The 12,860-nt window shown below is 35.6% G+C and overlaps 1 protein-coding gene across 16 annotated transcripts in view; it reads right to left on the bottom strand.

The window, feature by feature from the left end:
* Positions 1 to 1,156: 1,156 nt before the first annotated feature.
* Positions 1,157 to 12,860, bottom strand: part of LOC145294027 (uncharacterized) — a 234,371-nt gene continuing 222,667 nt past the window's right edge. For all 16 annotated transcript variants that reach the window (XM_080140995.1, XM_080140998.1, XM_080141007.1 and 13 more), the window contains one exon: positions 1,157 to 1,470. In XM_080140995.1, coding sequence (XP_079997121.1) covers positions 1,408 to 1,470 — 63 coding nt within the window. In that variant the 3' untranslated portion in view covers positions 1,157 to 1,407. The remainder of the gene's footprint in view (positions 1,471 to 12,860) is intronic.

Below are 12,860 nucleotides of genomic sequence, written 5' to 3'. Positions count from 1 at the left end.
TCTATTCTAGTTCATGTTCCCTGTGAACGTTAGGCCGAGGAGTTTAAAGGAAGTACTTTCAGGTAATGCGTTTTTGGCCATTGCTATTGATGATAGAGAAGGTTTCTTGTAATTATTGAAAACTGATAAAAACTTGATTCAAGTTTAATTTTCAAAAGAATAACATGTAAAACACTAAGATTTGGATTCTACATCTACTTTCTATTGATGATAATGAAGCAAAATCAGCAGGATACACTCCGTCAAACCCTGAGAATCAAAGTAAAAGTAAAATTGTATCTCTTTCAAGCCTGTTTGATGAATTAGGTTCAAATAAGCCTAAAATAACAAATCAAAACTTAGAGCAGGTAGAAGCTGAGTTGAACTTAGAGACGGCAACTGCAGAAATACAAGAATCACAAACTCAAAAGGAGTAAGTTTCTTATGCTTAAATGCACAAAGGTCATTGATCATTATGTAGCTTTACCACTATTCACAAGTGATGATCCATTTTAGTAGTGGGAGAAGACAGAGGAGACCTTACCACTGCTGAGTAAACTGACTTCAAAATATTTAAGTGCACTACCTTCATCTGTGGAGAATGAGAGGCTCTTTAGTACAAGTGATAATGTGTATGAACCTACAAGGAACAGACTGTCCTGAGAATAGAAAAAACTATCACTTTTCTACATTACAACTTAAAAGCATTCAACTTTAAATACTGAGGAGACTGAGAGCAGAGGAGGCAGGCAGCAAGAATAGAAGAGGAAGTAGAGCAGCAGCAGAACTTCAGCTTGTAGTTATTCACTTATCTAATTGCTTAATTATATTCATTTAAGAATTTGAAATTGTATTTTGTAATTTGTATTTGATAAAGGCAAAAAACACTAAAATATTAAATTAGCAGTTACTATGTTAATGTGTCAAAGCTATCTGATGCATCACTTGGCAGTGATGAAATGGTTTAAATTTAATAGGAAAGAGAAAAGTAATTAATCAGCAAAGTAGCTGATTAGTCCAATTAATTAGTACATCCTTACTCCATACCAATTGATAAAGATGCTGAAGTTGAGTGAAATCATCCAATAGGTATGACTGACGCATCGACTGCCACAAATGTTTACTTCAAAGAAATGCAACAAATATAAAACAGAAAAAAAAAAAACACACACAAATGTTCATTTGGAAGATGAAGAACAGGGTTGGGTCAAGAATAAATTCATCCAACACCTGCAACTTTATTTCATCACTTTCAGTCAGGTCATTCATTCTTGAAAATAAAAATTCAAAAATCAGTTTTTTTTTATTAATTACAAATTATTAAAACGATTGTCGTTTTAAAAATATGATAAGAATGAAGTTCACTTTAAAATGAAGTTTTGTTTATCAGAAAGACATGAGTCAAAGATTGGCTGGCGAAGAAGAACTTCAAGCATCATTAGAACTTGTTTGTTCAGTTTGTAGGTTTTCATTTTTGTTCTCTTCATTTTGCTGAAAAAAAAAAAAAAAAAAAAAAATATAAGCATTAAATTTTACTAGTAAATACAGATATACTTTTTAGAATATCAGCGCTTATTAAGATTGACACTTATAGCAATAGACAAATATGAAAAAAAAAAAAAAAAAAAAAAAAAAAAAACAACTTTTATATTGTGTCTACATGTTACAGAATGAAGATTGTCTATTCAAAAAATATCACAAAAGTTGATCAAACTTTTTTTTTTTAACGAAAAACGAATTTACCGTTTTTACTGATAAATGACAGATGAGGCCATATCTTTCTAAAGAACATAAGGGGAGGTAATCAGTAATTATTTTGACAGTTTCCATGTGCATTAGGGTTGTCTGCCCTTGTCTGCTGATTCATTGATTATAATATGATGCTTTTTTTTTCACTGCCATCAAAATAGAGTAAAATTTGATTTTCTTGAATAAGAAAAAAAAAAAAACAAAACAAAAAAAAACTACTTGATCAAATTATGTAATTTTTTTTTTAATTTCTCATCTTCATCCCGTGACTGGTACGTACATCGTCGAAAGGGTACAAGGGCTTGTAGTTCGTCAGAGCATCCACTATCAAACTACTTGTAAAACAGGCAGAGGGATGCAACATTTCGTCGGTGGGACAGGGGCTGAAGTTTAGATGACAGTTCGGGACCTATTAGGTTGGTGACTCTTTTGGACCCTGTCCAGGAGCGAGAGACTAGTAGCAGATGCACCAGCCCAAATGTGACAGCAGTATTCCATACATGGGCGATTGGTGGCTTTGTAGAGGTACAGGATACTTTCAGGTGTAAGTAACTTTCTAGCACGATAGAGACTACTTTCTTTGCAACAGCCTTAGCAATGCTCTCAATGTATCTATTCCAACTCATGTTTCCTGTGAACGTTAAGCCAAGGAGCTTGAATGAAGTGCTCTCAGGAAAAGTATCCCTAACTATAGTTATTGGTAGTTGGTAAGGTTTCCTGTAATTATTAAAAGAAACAAGCTTTGTCTTAGCAGCGTTGAACGTTACCATCCATTTTTGACCCCATTCCACAACAGACTGAAGGTCTTCCTCTAGGGTTTCGGCCATTACCTTAGATATGTGCTCATTAGTTTTCCTCACATGCCTGCTATACAAATATACCCATCTCAGAGACAATTTTATCAGGTAAGTTATTTATGAATATCAGAAATAACAAAGGTCCAAGAATTGATCCCTGTGGCACACCTGCATTTATATCAAATTTTTTCGTATGTCCATCGAGGACAACCTGGATTCTTCCCTCATTTAAGAAGGATCTAATTATGCTAAGCATTCGTCCAGTAAGTAATACCATAAGATTTTATTTTCATCAGAAGACCATCTTGCCATACCCTGTCAAAAGCCTTACATATATCAAGGGCTACTGCCCTCCTCTCCTTTGCCTTGCCTTGCCTTATCCAGTGCTTGGTATAAACGTTCAGAGATTACCGTTAAAATATCTGCAGTAGAACGGGCTTACCTAAATTGGGCGATAAGTTAATGGGTCAGTTCTTTTGCCAGAGTTTTTGTAAACTGATACCACAGAAGCAGTTTTCCAGCAGCCAGGAAAGCAAGATTCATTAAGGCATTTAAGAGAGTTAAGAGAGAACAGGAGTGACCTCAGCAGAGCATTTTTTTTTTATAGCACAGCTGGGATGAAGTCAAGTCCACATGCTTTTGAGGTGTCTAGGTTTTTGATAATATCATGTACTTGGGAAGGCGTGATCTTCAGATCATCTAGCGTGGTTTGTCTGCAGAGGAAAATCAGGGAGGGAATGGTTTGCTGAGTTCAAGGTAGAGTTTGAGGCAACCTGAAGGGCAAGCATGTTAGCCTTCTCAGTGTGTGTGCATATATAAGTAGCCATTTTTTAAGAACAACAGAAACATATTTCTAAAATAAAATTTTTTTTTAAATAAATCAACGGAGCATATAAAAAAATAGGCCACCATCTAATTTTTATACAGAGAATATTTATGTCGAAATAATGAACCATCTCGATCACTAGTTTCTCCTTGGAAAGATCCAGCAAATCTTCACCAGACAGTGTCTGAAATGGCCTGATCATGCTCTCCATAGTCCTTTGGCTGAGTCTATACGTAAAGCTGTTGCTGCTGAACCATTATCTGGCTAGTGCAAGCGCCTGGGTGACCAGATCAAGACAGGGATCCATGCAATCAAGGCAGACGTTAAATCTACCTCTGGTTTGCATGTTACAGACTCCACCATTGGGACCGTGACTGGCTGATCATCCAGCATGGTTGGCTCTTTTTTTTTTTTTTTTTTTTTAAATTACATTTTCACCCCAAAAAAGGCGCATTGCCACTTTGGTGTAGGGGGCTACTATCAGCGGCAGCAACTACTGGGGCACTATGTTGGGATTTTGGCAGCAAGATGTCGGTTCACATTGCACTTGAACTTCTGCATGTCAGTACATTTGGGGAAGCAGGAACTTGGAATGGAATTCCAGAGTCTAGCGGTTCTGGGGAAGAAACTACTGGAGTAGAAAGATCTTTTACATCTAGGGATCTCTACTGTGTGGGGGTGGGATTTAGCTGCCTGTCGGGTTTGTCGAGGATGTTTACGTCGTGGGGGCACAAGTGTCTGCAGTTCGTCAGAGCATTCACCATTAAAATACTTGTAGAACAGGCAGAGGGATGCAACATTTCGTCGATGGGACAGAGGCTGAAGCTTAGATGCCAGTTCAGGGCTTATCAGATTGGTGACTCTTTTTTGAACCGTGTCTAGGAGTGAGAGACTAGTAGCAGATGCACCAGCCCAAATGTGACAACAATACTCCATACATGGGCGAATGGTGGCCTTATAGAGGTACAGGATACTTTCAGGTGTCAGCAGTTTTCTAGCACGGTAGAGAGAGCCTACCTTTTTCACAGCGGCCCTGGTAATGTTTTCAATATAATTGTTCCAACTCATGTTTCCTGTGAACGTTAGGCCAAGGAGTTTGAAAGATGTACTCTCAGACAGGGAGTCACTGGCCATTGCTGTTGGTGGTAGAGAAGGTTTCTTGTATTTATTGAAGAAAACCAGTTTAGTCTTGGCTGCATTGAACGTGATCATCCATTTATGTCCCTATTCCACTACAGATTGGAGGTCATCCTCTAGTGTTTTTGCCATTTCTTTAGATATGTGTTCGTTTGTTTTCCTGTCATGCCTGTTATAGAGTGTAGTGTCATCAGCATATATACCCATCTCACAGACAATTTTGTTAGAGAGGTCATTTATGAATATTAGGAATAATAGAGGTTCAAGGATAGACCCCTGAGGCACTCCTGCATTTATATCATATTGTTTAGATGAACGGCCATCGAGGACAACCTGGATTTTTCTCTTATCTAAGAAGGATTTAATTATGTTAAGTATTCTACCAGTGATACCGTATGATTTAATTTTCCTGAGGAGACCCTTGTGCCATACCCTATCAAAAGCCTTAGATATATCTAGAGCTACCGCTCTGCCTTCCCTCTGATTAATGACATCATAAACTCACTTGGTAAAACCAGCTGAATTCACCCTGGGTGAACGCTGCCGCAAGTAAGTATCAATTTCTTCTTGGCTATTTTTCAATGAAGTTTATTTTGAGATAGAAGAGAAGAGAAGATAAAATGAAAAATTATTTAAGTGCCTCTTCACCCTTACAAATGCCACTCATGGAATCGTTAATACCATTCAATCATATTTGATACAAATAAATTTCAGTTTATGCATGAATTGTCTGCTATACTTTCGATCAGGAATGTCCAACCAGCTTTTTCTTGTTCAATGATATGCTTCAAATGTGCAGGTTTGCATTGACGGATACTAAATGCTACCTTGAAGTTTGGAGCAGATAAAGAGAGGTTTCAACAGATTTGCTGCACTTCAACTGACTCAGTGGGATGGCTGCAGGAATATATCAGTGATTGTCTCAGTAGTAAATGTGAATTGGCTTCACACTCACTGGAGGTTGGCGCTATTTAAATCTCGGTCCACAAATAAAAATGTACTGCATTTTTTTGCGTTTAGGGCTTGTGACACAGTGGATTGAGATGTTGAGTCTCTATGGTTCCAGGTGAGCATTGTCTGAAGATAGTGGTTTCAATCCTACCCAAGCAGGCCAGAGGATGAGTTGTCCAAAAACGTGGTCAGACAACAATTATGGAAGCAGTAATTACTGGTGATACAGTGACAAGACTCAGCATTCCTATGCCATCGTGGTTAATCACCTCAAGAAGACCACAGGATGAGTTAGTCAAAATGTGATAAAAAACAACTATGAAAATGAGGATAACAATCCGCAAAAGAATGAATACACAGAAAATACTGATTTGTATAAGGATTGAACTCGCATCTTTTAGATTATGAGACTTGTGTTCAATCAACGCATGCTCTATTTCCAACAGTTCTGTTTCAATTCGCCCTTCTTTGTTACACGAGGTGACAGAAAAACATATAAACAAACATAATTCATCATTATCACTTATTAATATATAAAAAACAAAATTTATAAATAAATCAAACAATTTCTGTCTCGTAATCAAATCTTATCTTTCACAACATAAGTTTTAAGCTAATGGATTATTTGTGTTCACTTGAAGATAGACTTGCAAATCTAGGAAAAAAAACATCTCATTGTAACCTTCAAATAAAACGTTGTTTTAAACTTGAGTTATGATTTTGTTTAGAAAGAAACTTCTTTTATTACACTAGTGGCCCAAAAATTAACACTACATCCAATATCAAAAGAAAACATTAAATTCAAACAAAGACAATGAGTGAACAATCGGTTGTAGGGAATGCACATAAACACAAGTTCACTGTGATTCACCCCCTCAGGCATCAATATTCAACTCAAACTTCCCCCTCTCAACTGCAGCCTATTATTATACTGCACCACATGCAGAAAGGGAAATCAAGTCAGGGAAACGTGCCTGGAGTTCTGCCTATGCCTTAACAACCACAAACGTACCATTAGAGACAAATCCACACAGCACCCAGTAGCGATACACTATAATCTATCAAACCACACAGTAGACAACATTAGATAAATCCTTATATGAACTAATTTTAATACACAGCAACCAAGACGTAAATATGAAAAAAAAAAAAAAAAAAAAAAAAAAAAAATCATTATAAAACTAAGGACGCACACCATAGGACTTGAAGATTTGGAACCACTCAATGACAATAAGTTCTGTAAAAACATCGATTAAGAATAAACATTTTCCTGAGGATGGATGTATATGGTGGGGGTGAGGGGGAAGTACTTGTCTTTCCTCTCTAGCAACCTGTCTTTCCCAAGTTTTAACTTTCTTCATATTCCTGTATATATTAGGTCAGTTATAATCAGCTAACATACTTCCTAATTTCAGCTTCCAGTGGCAACTATGCTGTAAGTTAGAAAATACATTAGCTGACTATAATCATTAGGTCTAGTCATTAACTTTCATCCTTTTCTTTCCTGTACACTCATATCTCCCTACATATGTATCTATGTATGCGTGTGTGTGTGTGCGTGTGTGTATATATATATATATATATATATATATATATATATATATATATATATGTGTGGTCTGTAAATCGAGTGGAAGTCTGAAGCGTCATATGAGCGTCCACAGTAGAGCAGCACCAGTTGGTATCCCTCAATCTCAGCTTATGTGTGATCTTTGCAACAGACTGTGTAAGAACAGGGCTGGTCTGAAGAGCCACCTTCGTTCCCACAGAAAATAGGAATTGATAGATCTTGATCACATCTCCACATGTATATATGTATGTGAGTATAAGTTATATATATGTGTATATTTAAAAAAAGAAAAGATATTTCAAAAATACATGAAAATGAACGAGTAATCAGCAATAAAGCAAGGGAAAGATGGTCTTCTTCTGTCAAGAAGTAACAATCACCATATATATATATATATATATATATATATATATATATATATATATATGAAAGTGAACGTGTCTGTGTGTTTGTATCTTTCCCTATGCAATAACTGTCAATTTTAAGTCTACAGACTCGAAATTTGATATACAGGGTACTGAGATTTGGGAAAATCGATGTGATCGGTTTTCGGCCAGAAATTTGGCTGTTAAGGGGTTAAAGTTCAACAATTTGACCTTTGAGAACTCTACCAAACTCCTCCGACAATTTTGGGTCTACATACTTGAAATTTTAGATATAGGTTCCTTGGACATGGATCTAACTTAATAACTTGGTTTGAGCCCAAAACAATAAATGTTAAGGGGTCATAATAGAGGTCAAAGTTTAAAAAAATTTGACTTCTGCGGTCTCTACCATATTACTCAGACACTTTATGGTCTAAACATTTGAAATTTTACATAAAAGGTATTCAGAGATAGGGTAAGCTTTTTAATCAGTTTAGGTTGAAAATTTGAGCTACCAATATATAAATGTATGTATGTCTGTTTGCATGTGTGCCTAAAACTTTCGACAGAGACGACGAATTTTCACAAGATCAGTATCGTTTTGAAGCTCGACCCTTCAGACGACAAATACTGAAAAATTGGCTAAAAACATTAATTTCTTCACCCTCAACTAGGCACTTTTATACAGGGAGGGTTTGCTTTTTTTGCCGATATTTTCAAAAGTCATCCCCTCTTTTCAATTGTCTAGCCTTAATTTAAACCTACATCACTTCCGGTTTGATGGGGGTCGTAACAGCAAAGACGTCACATTTTTTTCACGTTCTTTTCTTCCTTCGCAGTACAGGTTCGAGCCTGCCTTCCTACTACCACTTTTTTTTTTTTTTTTTTTGCTCAACACACACCTCCAAACACCCGGGCAACGCCGGGCTGAAATGCTAGTGTGTGTGTGTGTGTGAAAAAAAAAAAAAAAAAAAAAAAAAAAAAAAGGAGCAAGCCAAAATTATTTATATATTCATTAGCATTTCATCTTTATTTCAAAACATAGGGCATCATTACATGATACCTCATTGGCTATACCTTCGACTGCTACTATCTCCTCCTCTGTACATACACATCTCCTTCATTAAACTTAAGGTAAGCTAAAAAAATTTGTTCATATAAAAAAAAAGTTTTTTTTTCCAAAGACATTTTGTATGATCATCCAATTACAAAATGAATAAAGAAAAGATTTAAACTTTTATACTTTTCACATTAATTTTTTATGCATACTTAAATGTGTGTGTGTGTGTGTTGGGTTCCATTCCACTAACAAAAGAAGTTTACAATCATGATTTTATTAAATTATCTTTTTTTAATATAAACGAATTTTAACTTTATTGTCATATATATATTTTCATAACTTACTTGTATTAAATACAGTTTAAGTTAAATACAGAGGAAAAACTAAATGCTTATAATATAATTCTTTATAAAATTTTATTTGAATACATGAGATAAGAATAATTTTATATATATATATAATATATATATATACACACACTCATTCTATAAGTTTGCCGTCCGAATCTGTAACATTTATAATATGTTAAATATAGCAAAATGGTTACAATGTTTATATTAATATTTAGATATTAACCAGACATTTTTTTTATAGAACAAATGTAAGAGATTCAACAGTTTTGTTCCAAAGCTCAAAACTATTCTGAATATTGGATGTTTTAGAAATCTTAAAATTTCAATCCAGTTCCTATGAGAAACAAATAGTCAATTCCAGCAGGAATCGGTAACCAATTTTTTAAGTTTGACTTCTGTCTAAGAACAAATTTTCTATTAGTAACCTCTATATTACAATTACTAGCAAAATTTAAGAAAGATGGTATCATAACAGAAGAACAGATACTACACTACCCACTTTCTCTATAAAAAGAAGGTAATGTCTGGAAAGATGTTACCATGACAAACAAGCATATGCCCCCCCCCCCCTTTCTCGGAGGAGGTTATGGGCAGATGCTTTAGATGTTTTTTTGAACTGATATGCAATTACATAGGTCTTGCACACAATTATGCACCGGTTATCTGCCCTTGTCGTGATTCACAATTTTGTCGACAGGCGTCGCTCTGCTCCTATTTCGCTTTTTTCACCCACTTCCATTATCTGTGTCTCTCTCTCTTTCACTTGCTGGTGCTACCAGATCAGGCTGTCTACTGACTTCCTGAGATGAAACGCACCTACATAGATGTCTTTGTTTTTTTATTCCCTTTTGCAAAACTTAGTCATGTTCTGCGAAAACAAAAACAAAAACAACATTCTCCTCCCCTTCCCCTCCCTCGTTTTCTTTTTCCTTCACCTCCTCACCCCCCTTTTTTTTTTTTTTTTTTTTTTTTTTTTTTTTTTGCCTAGTTGGTAGGGCGATAGAACATACCAACTGCCCCCCTGCAGAGGGTAAAAATCCTTCAATGGGACCACCAGTTGACCGTTGGTGGCAACCCGTAATGCATTAAGAACGGGATCCTGGTGGTTGAGTGGAACATGCCTAGGAAATAATAACATGATACTACAACACACCACTTTGGCCCTTACTAGGCTAGACGGGAGGTTGGATAGGCCCGATCCAATCAATCGGTTGGTCATGACAAGCACTAATTCAGACAATCCAAACAAAAACACACTAACACTCAACATAAACAATAAACTGAGTTAATAAGCGATGGCTGAAGGGTCAATCAAGCTGGGAAAAAGGTAACCATCAGGAATAATAAAAATACAGGGAAATCCCATACTTGGGTGGGCATAACCATATATTGTGAATGCTTGGAAACCTCCCCATGTTTGAGTATACCAGCTATGTAGCCCTGGAGAACCGAGGCGAATGGGATTTACCCCCTCATAGTTCTTCCCCATAAGGGGCTCCGAGGAGGGTGGGGAGCATGGCTGATGAATTTTTCAAAAATTATTATGAATGCCAAAAAATCCAAGAGACCACACACAGAAATTGACTCTGACAGCGACAATGAAGATACAAACTTTCCAAGATTCATCGTGCTAGAAGCAACGTCTAATATACCGTTAACTAAAATGTCACCCTTCATTATCCAAAAGGTAATATCAAGCAAAATAACACCTAAAAATGTCAAAAAATTAAGGAATGGTACCATATTGGTAGAAGTACAAAATAAAAAACAGGCCAAAACTCTACTTCAACTACAAAAATTGCATGAAACAAACATCAAAGCTTATCCACACCAAACACTAAACTACTCCAAAGGAGTCATAAAAAACCAGGAAATCTCCGTCTGCACAACAGAAGAAATCAAAACAGAACTAAAAAACCAAGGGGTCACAGATGTAAAAAGAATCACATTTAAAAAAAAAGGAGAGGTAATATATACAAACACTTATATATTAACATTCAATTATCCTCAAATACCAGAGACCATCAATATAGGTTATGAAAGAACGAAAATAGAACAATACATTCCAAAACCTTTACAATGCTACAACTGCCAAAAGTTTGGACATAATAAAGACCAATGTCTAAGATTCTTCACATGTGGAAACTGCAGTGAAAAAAACCCAGACCACGATGAAGAAGACTGTCCAAATAAAACCAAATGCACAAACTGTCAAGAAGAGCACCACTCTCACTCAAAACAGTGCAAAATATATAAGCAAGAGAAGGAAATAATAACAATCAAATATCAAAAAAATATAACCTTCCAAGAAGCCCGCAAAGAAGTCACAAATCGCACCAAAAACTCATATGCCACAATAACCCAACAAGCAAACAAAATGTACAACTACAATGAACTAAACCTTGCTCCAGAAATTGCAAACCTAGCAAAAGAACTAAAGAACATACTTGAAGAATTAAAATCTTTTTTATCAGAACTGAAAATAAATTCTAACAGCCAAATAAAAGTCAGAAACGAACAACCCAGTATAAAAGAAAACGAAACAAAGGAAATCAGAAAAACTTCCATCAATATTGAGGAATCAATCTCTAAAGAAATGAAACCTCCTCAATTATCAAAACGTGAAAGATCCAAGTCACTAACAAGGACAAAAACAGATGTTAAAAATAAACACACAACAACAGAAAAAATGGAAATAGAACAGAACAACAAAAAAACTACCCCCCAAAAACAAAATGACAAACAAAAAACAGAATTAGTATTAATTGAAAATGAAAATAAATTTGAACTAGTTGAAACTGGTAGCCAAAAAAGACAGTCAAGACAAAGTAAATCTAAAAGTCCCAGACCAAAACCCAAAAAAAGCCTCTCACCAGAAACAAGAAACAGACCATCCACTTCCAAAAGAAACACCCAAACTAACATCGAAACTATGGACGTAGACATAAACACCAACAGTCCAAAACCAAAAGAAAATATAAACCATGACTAACAAAATCCTACAGTGGAACATAAGAGGATTAAAAATTAATATCGAAGAAATGCAAATACTTATCAAATCCTTATGTCCTGCAATAATTTGCCTACAGGAAACACACTTAAAAGAAAATGACAAAATTAACATAAAACACTACTCAATATACAACCACATAAACAAATTATCATGCAAAGCCACCGGTGGATCATCAATACTGATAAACGAAAACATTCCACACAGCAAAGTGAACTTAAAAACAAATATGCAAGCTGTTGCAATAACTGCAACACTACACAAAACAGTAACCCTATGCTCACTCTATATACCACCAAATGAAACAATAAACGAAACAGAATTAAACAATATAATCAAACAACTACCTAAACCTTTTCTACTGTTGGGAGACTTCAATAGTCACAATATATGGTGGGGCAGTAAAAAAAACAACAAAAGAGGCCAAACCATAGAAAAAATAATTAACCAAAATGATCTATGCCTACTCAACAACAAAGAGAATACATATATGCACCCACCAACGGGAACCCTATCAGCAATCGATATAACACTATGTGACCCAACTATATACATGGATTATAGCTGGAGAACACATAAGGATACATGCGGAAGTGACCACTTCCCAATCATAATAGAAAACGAGAATCCCAAGCCAGAAGACAAAACACCCCGCTGGAATTTACAAAAGGCAAATTGGGAAAATTTCCAAAATACATGTCAATACAGATTAATACCTGAAGCGAATCCTGACTTAGAACACATCACATATTTCAGCAACACCCTACTCACAATAGCCGAGGAGAACATACCAAAAAGTTCCACTACTACAAAATATAACAAACCCTGGTACAATAAAGAATGCAAAGAAGCTATAAGAGCCAGACGTGCAAACCTAAGGAAATTCAAAAACAGTCCAACGAAAGAAAATTTGGACACCTATAAAAACAGCAAAGCCAAAGCACGGAAAACTATCAAAGAATCAAAACGGAACTCGTGGAAAGACTATGTAACAAAAATTAATCAAAACACAAAACCCAAAAAAGTATGGGAGATGGTCAGAAAAATAGCAGGAAAAAATACA

The sequence above is a fragment of the Euprymna scolopes genome, chromosome 15, assembly GCF_053919585.1.
Source record: "Euprymna scolopes isolate OS-2025 chromosome 15, ASM5391958v1, whole genome shotgun sequence".
In the NCBI taxonomy this organism is placed as follows: Eukaryota; Metazoa; Mollusca; class Cephalopoda; order Sepiida; family Sepiolidae; genus Euprymna; species Euprymna scolopes.
Note: the sequence above shows the minus strand (reverse complement) of the source record. Positions and strands in the feature narration are given on the sequence as shown.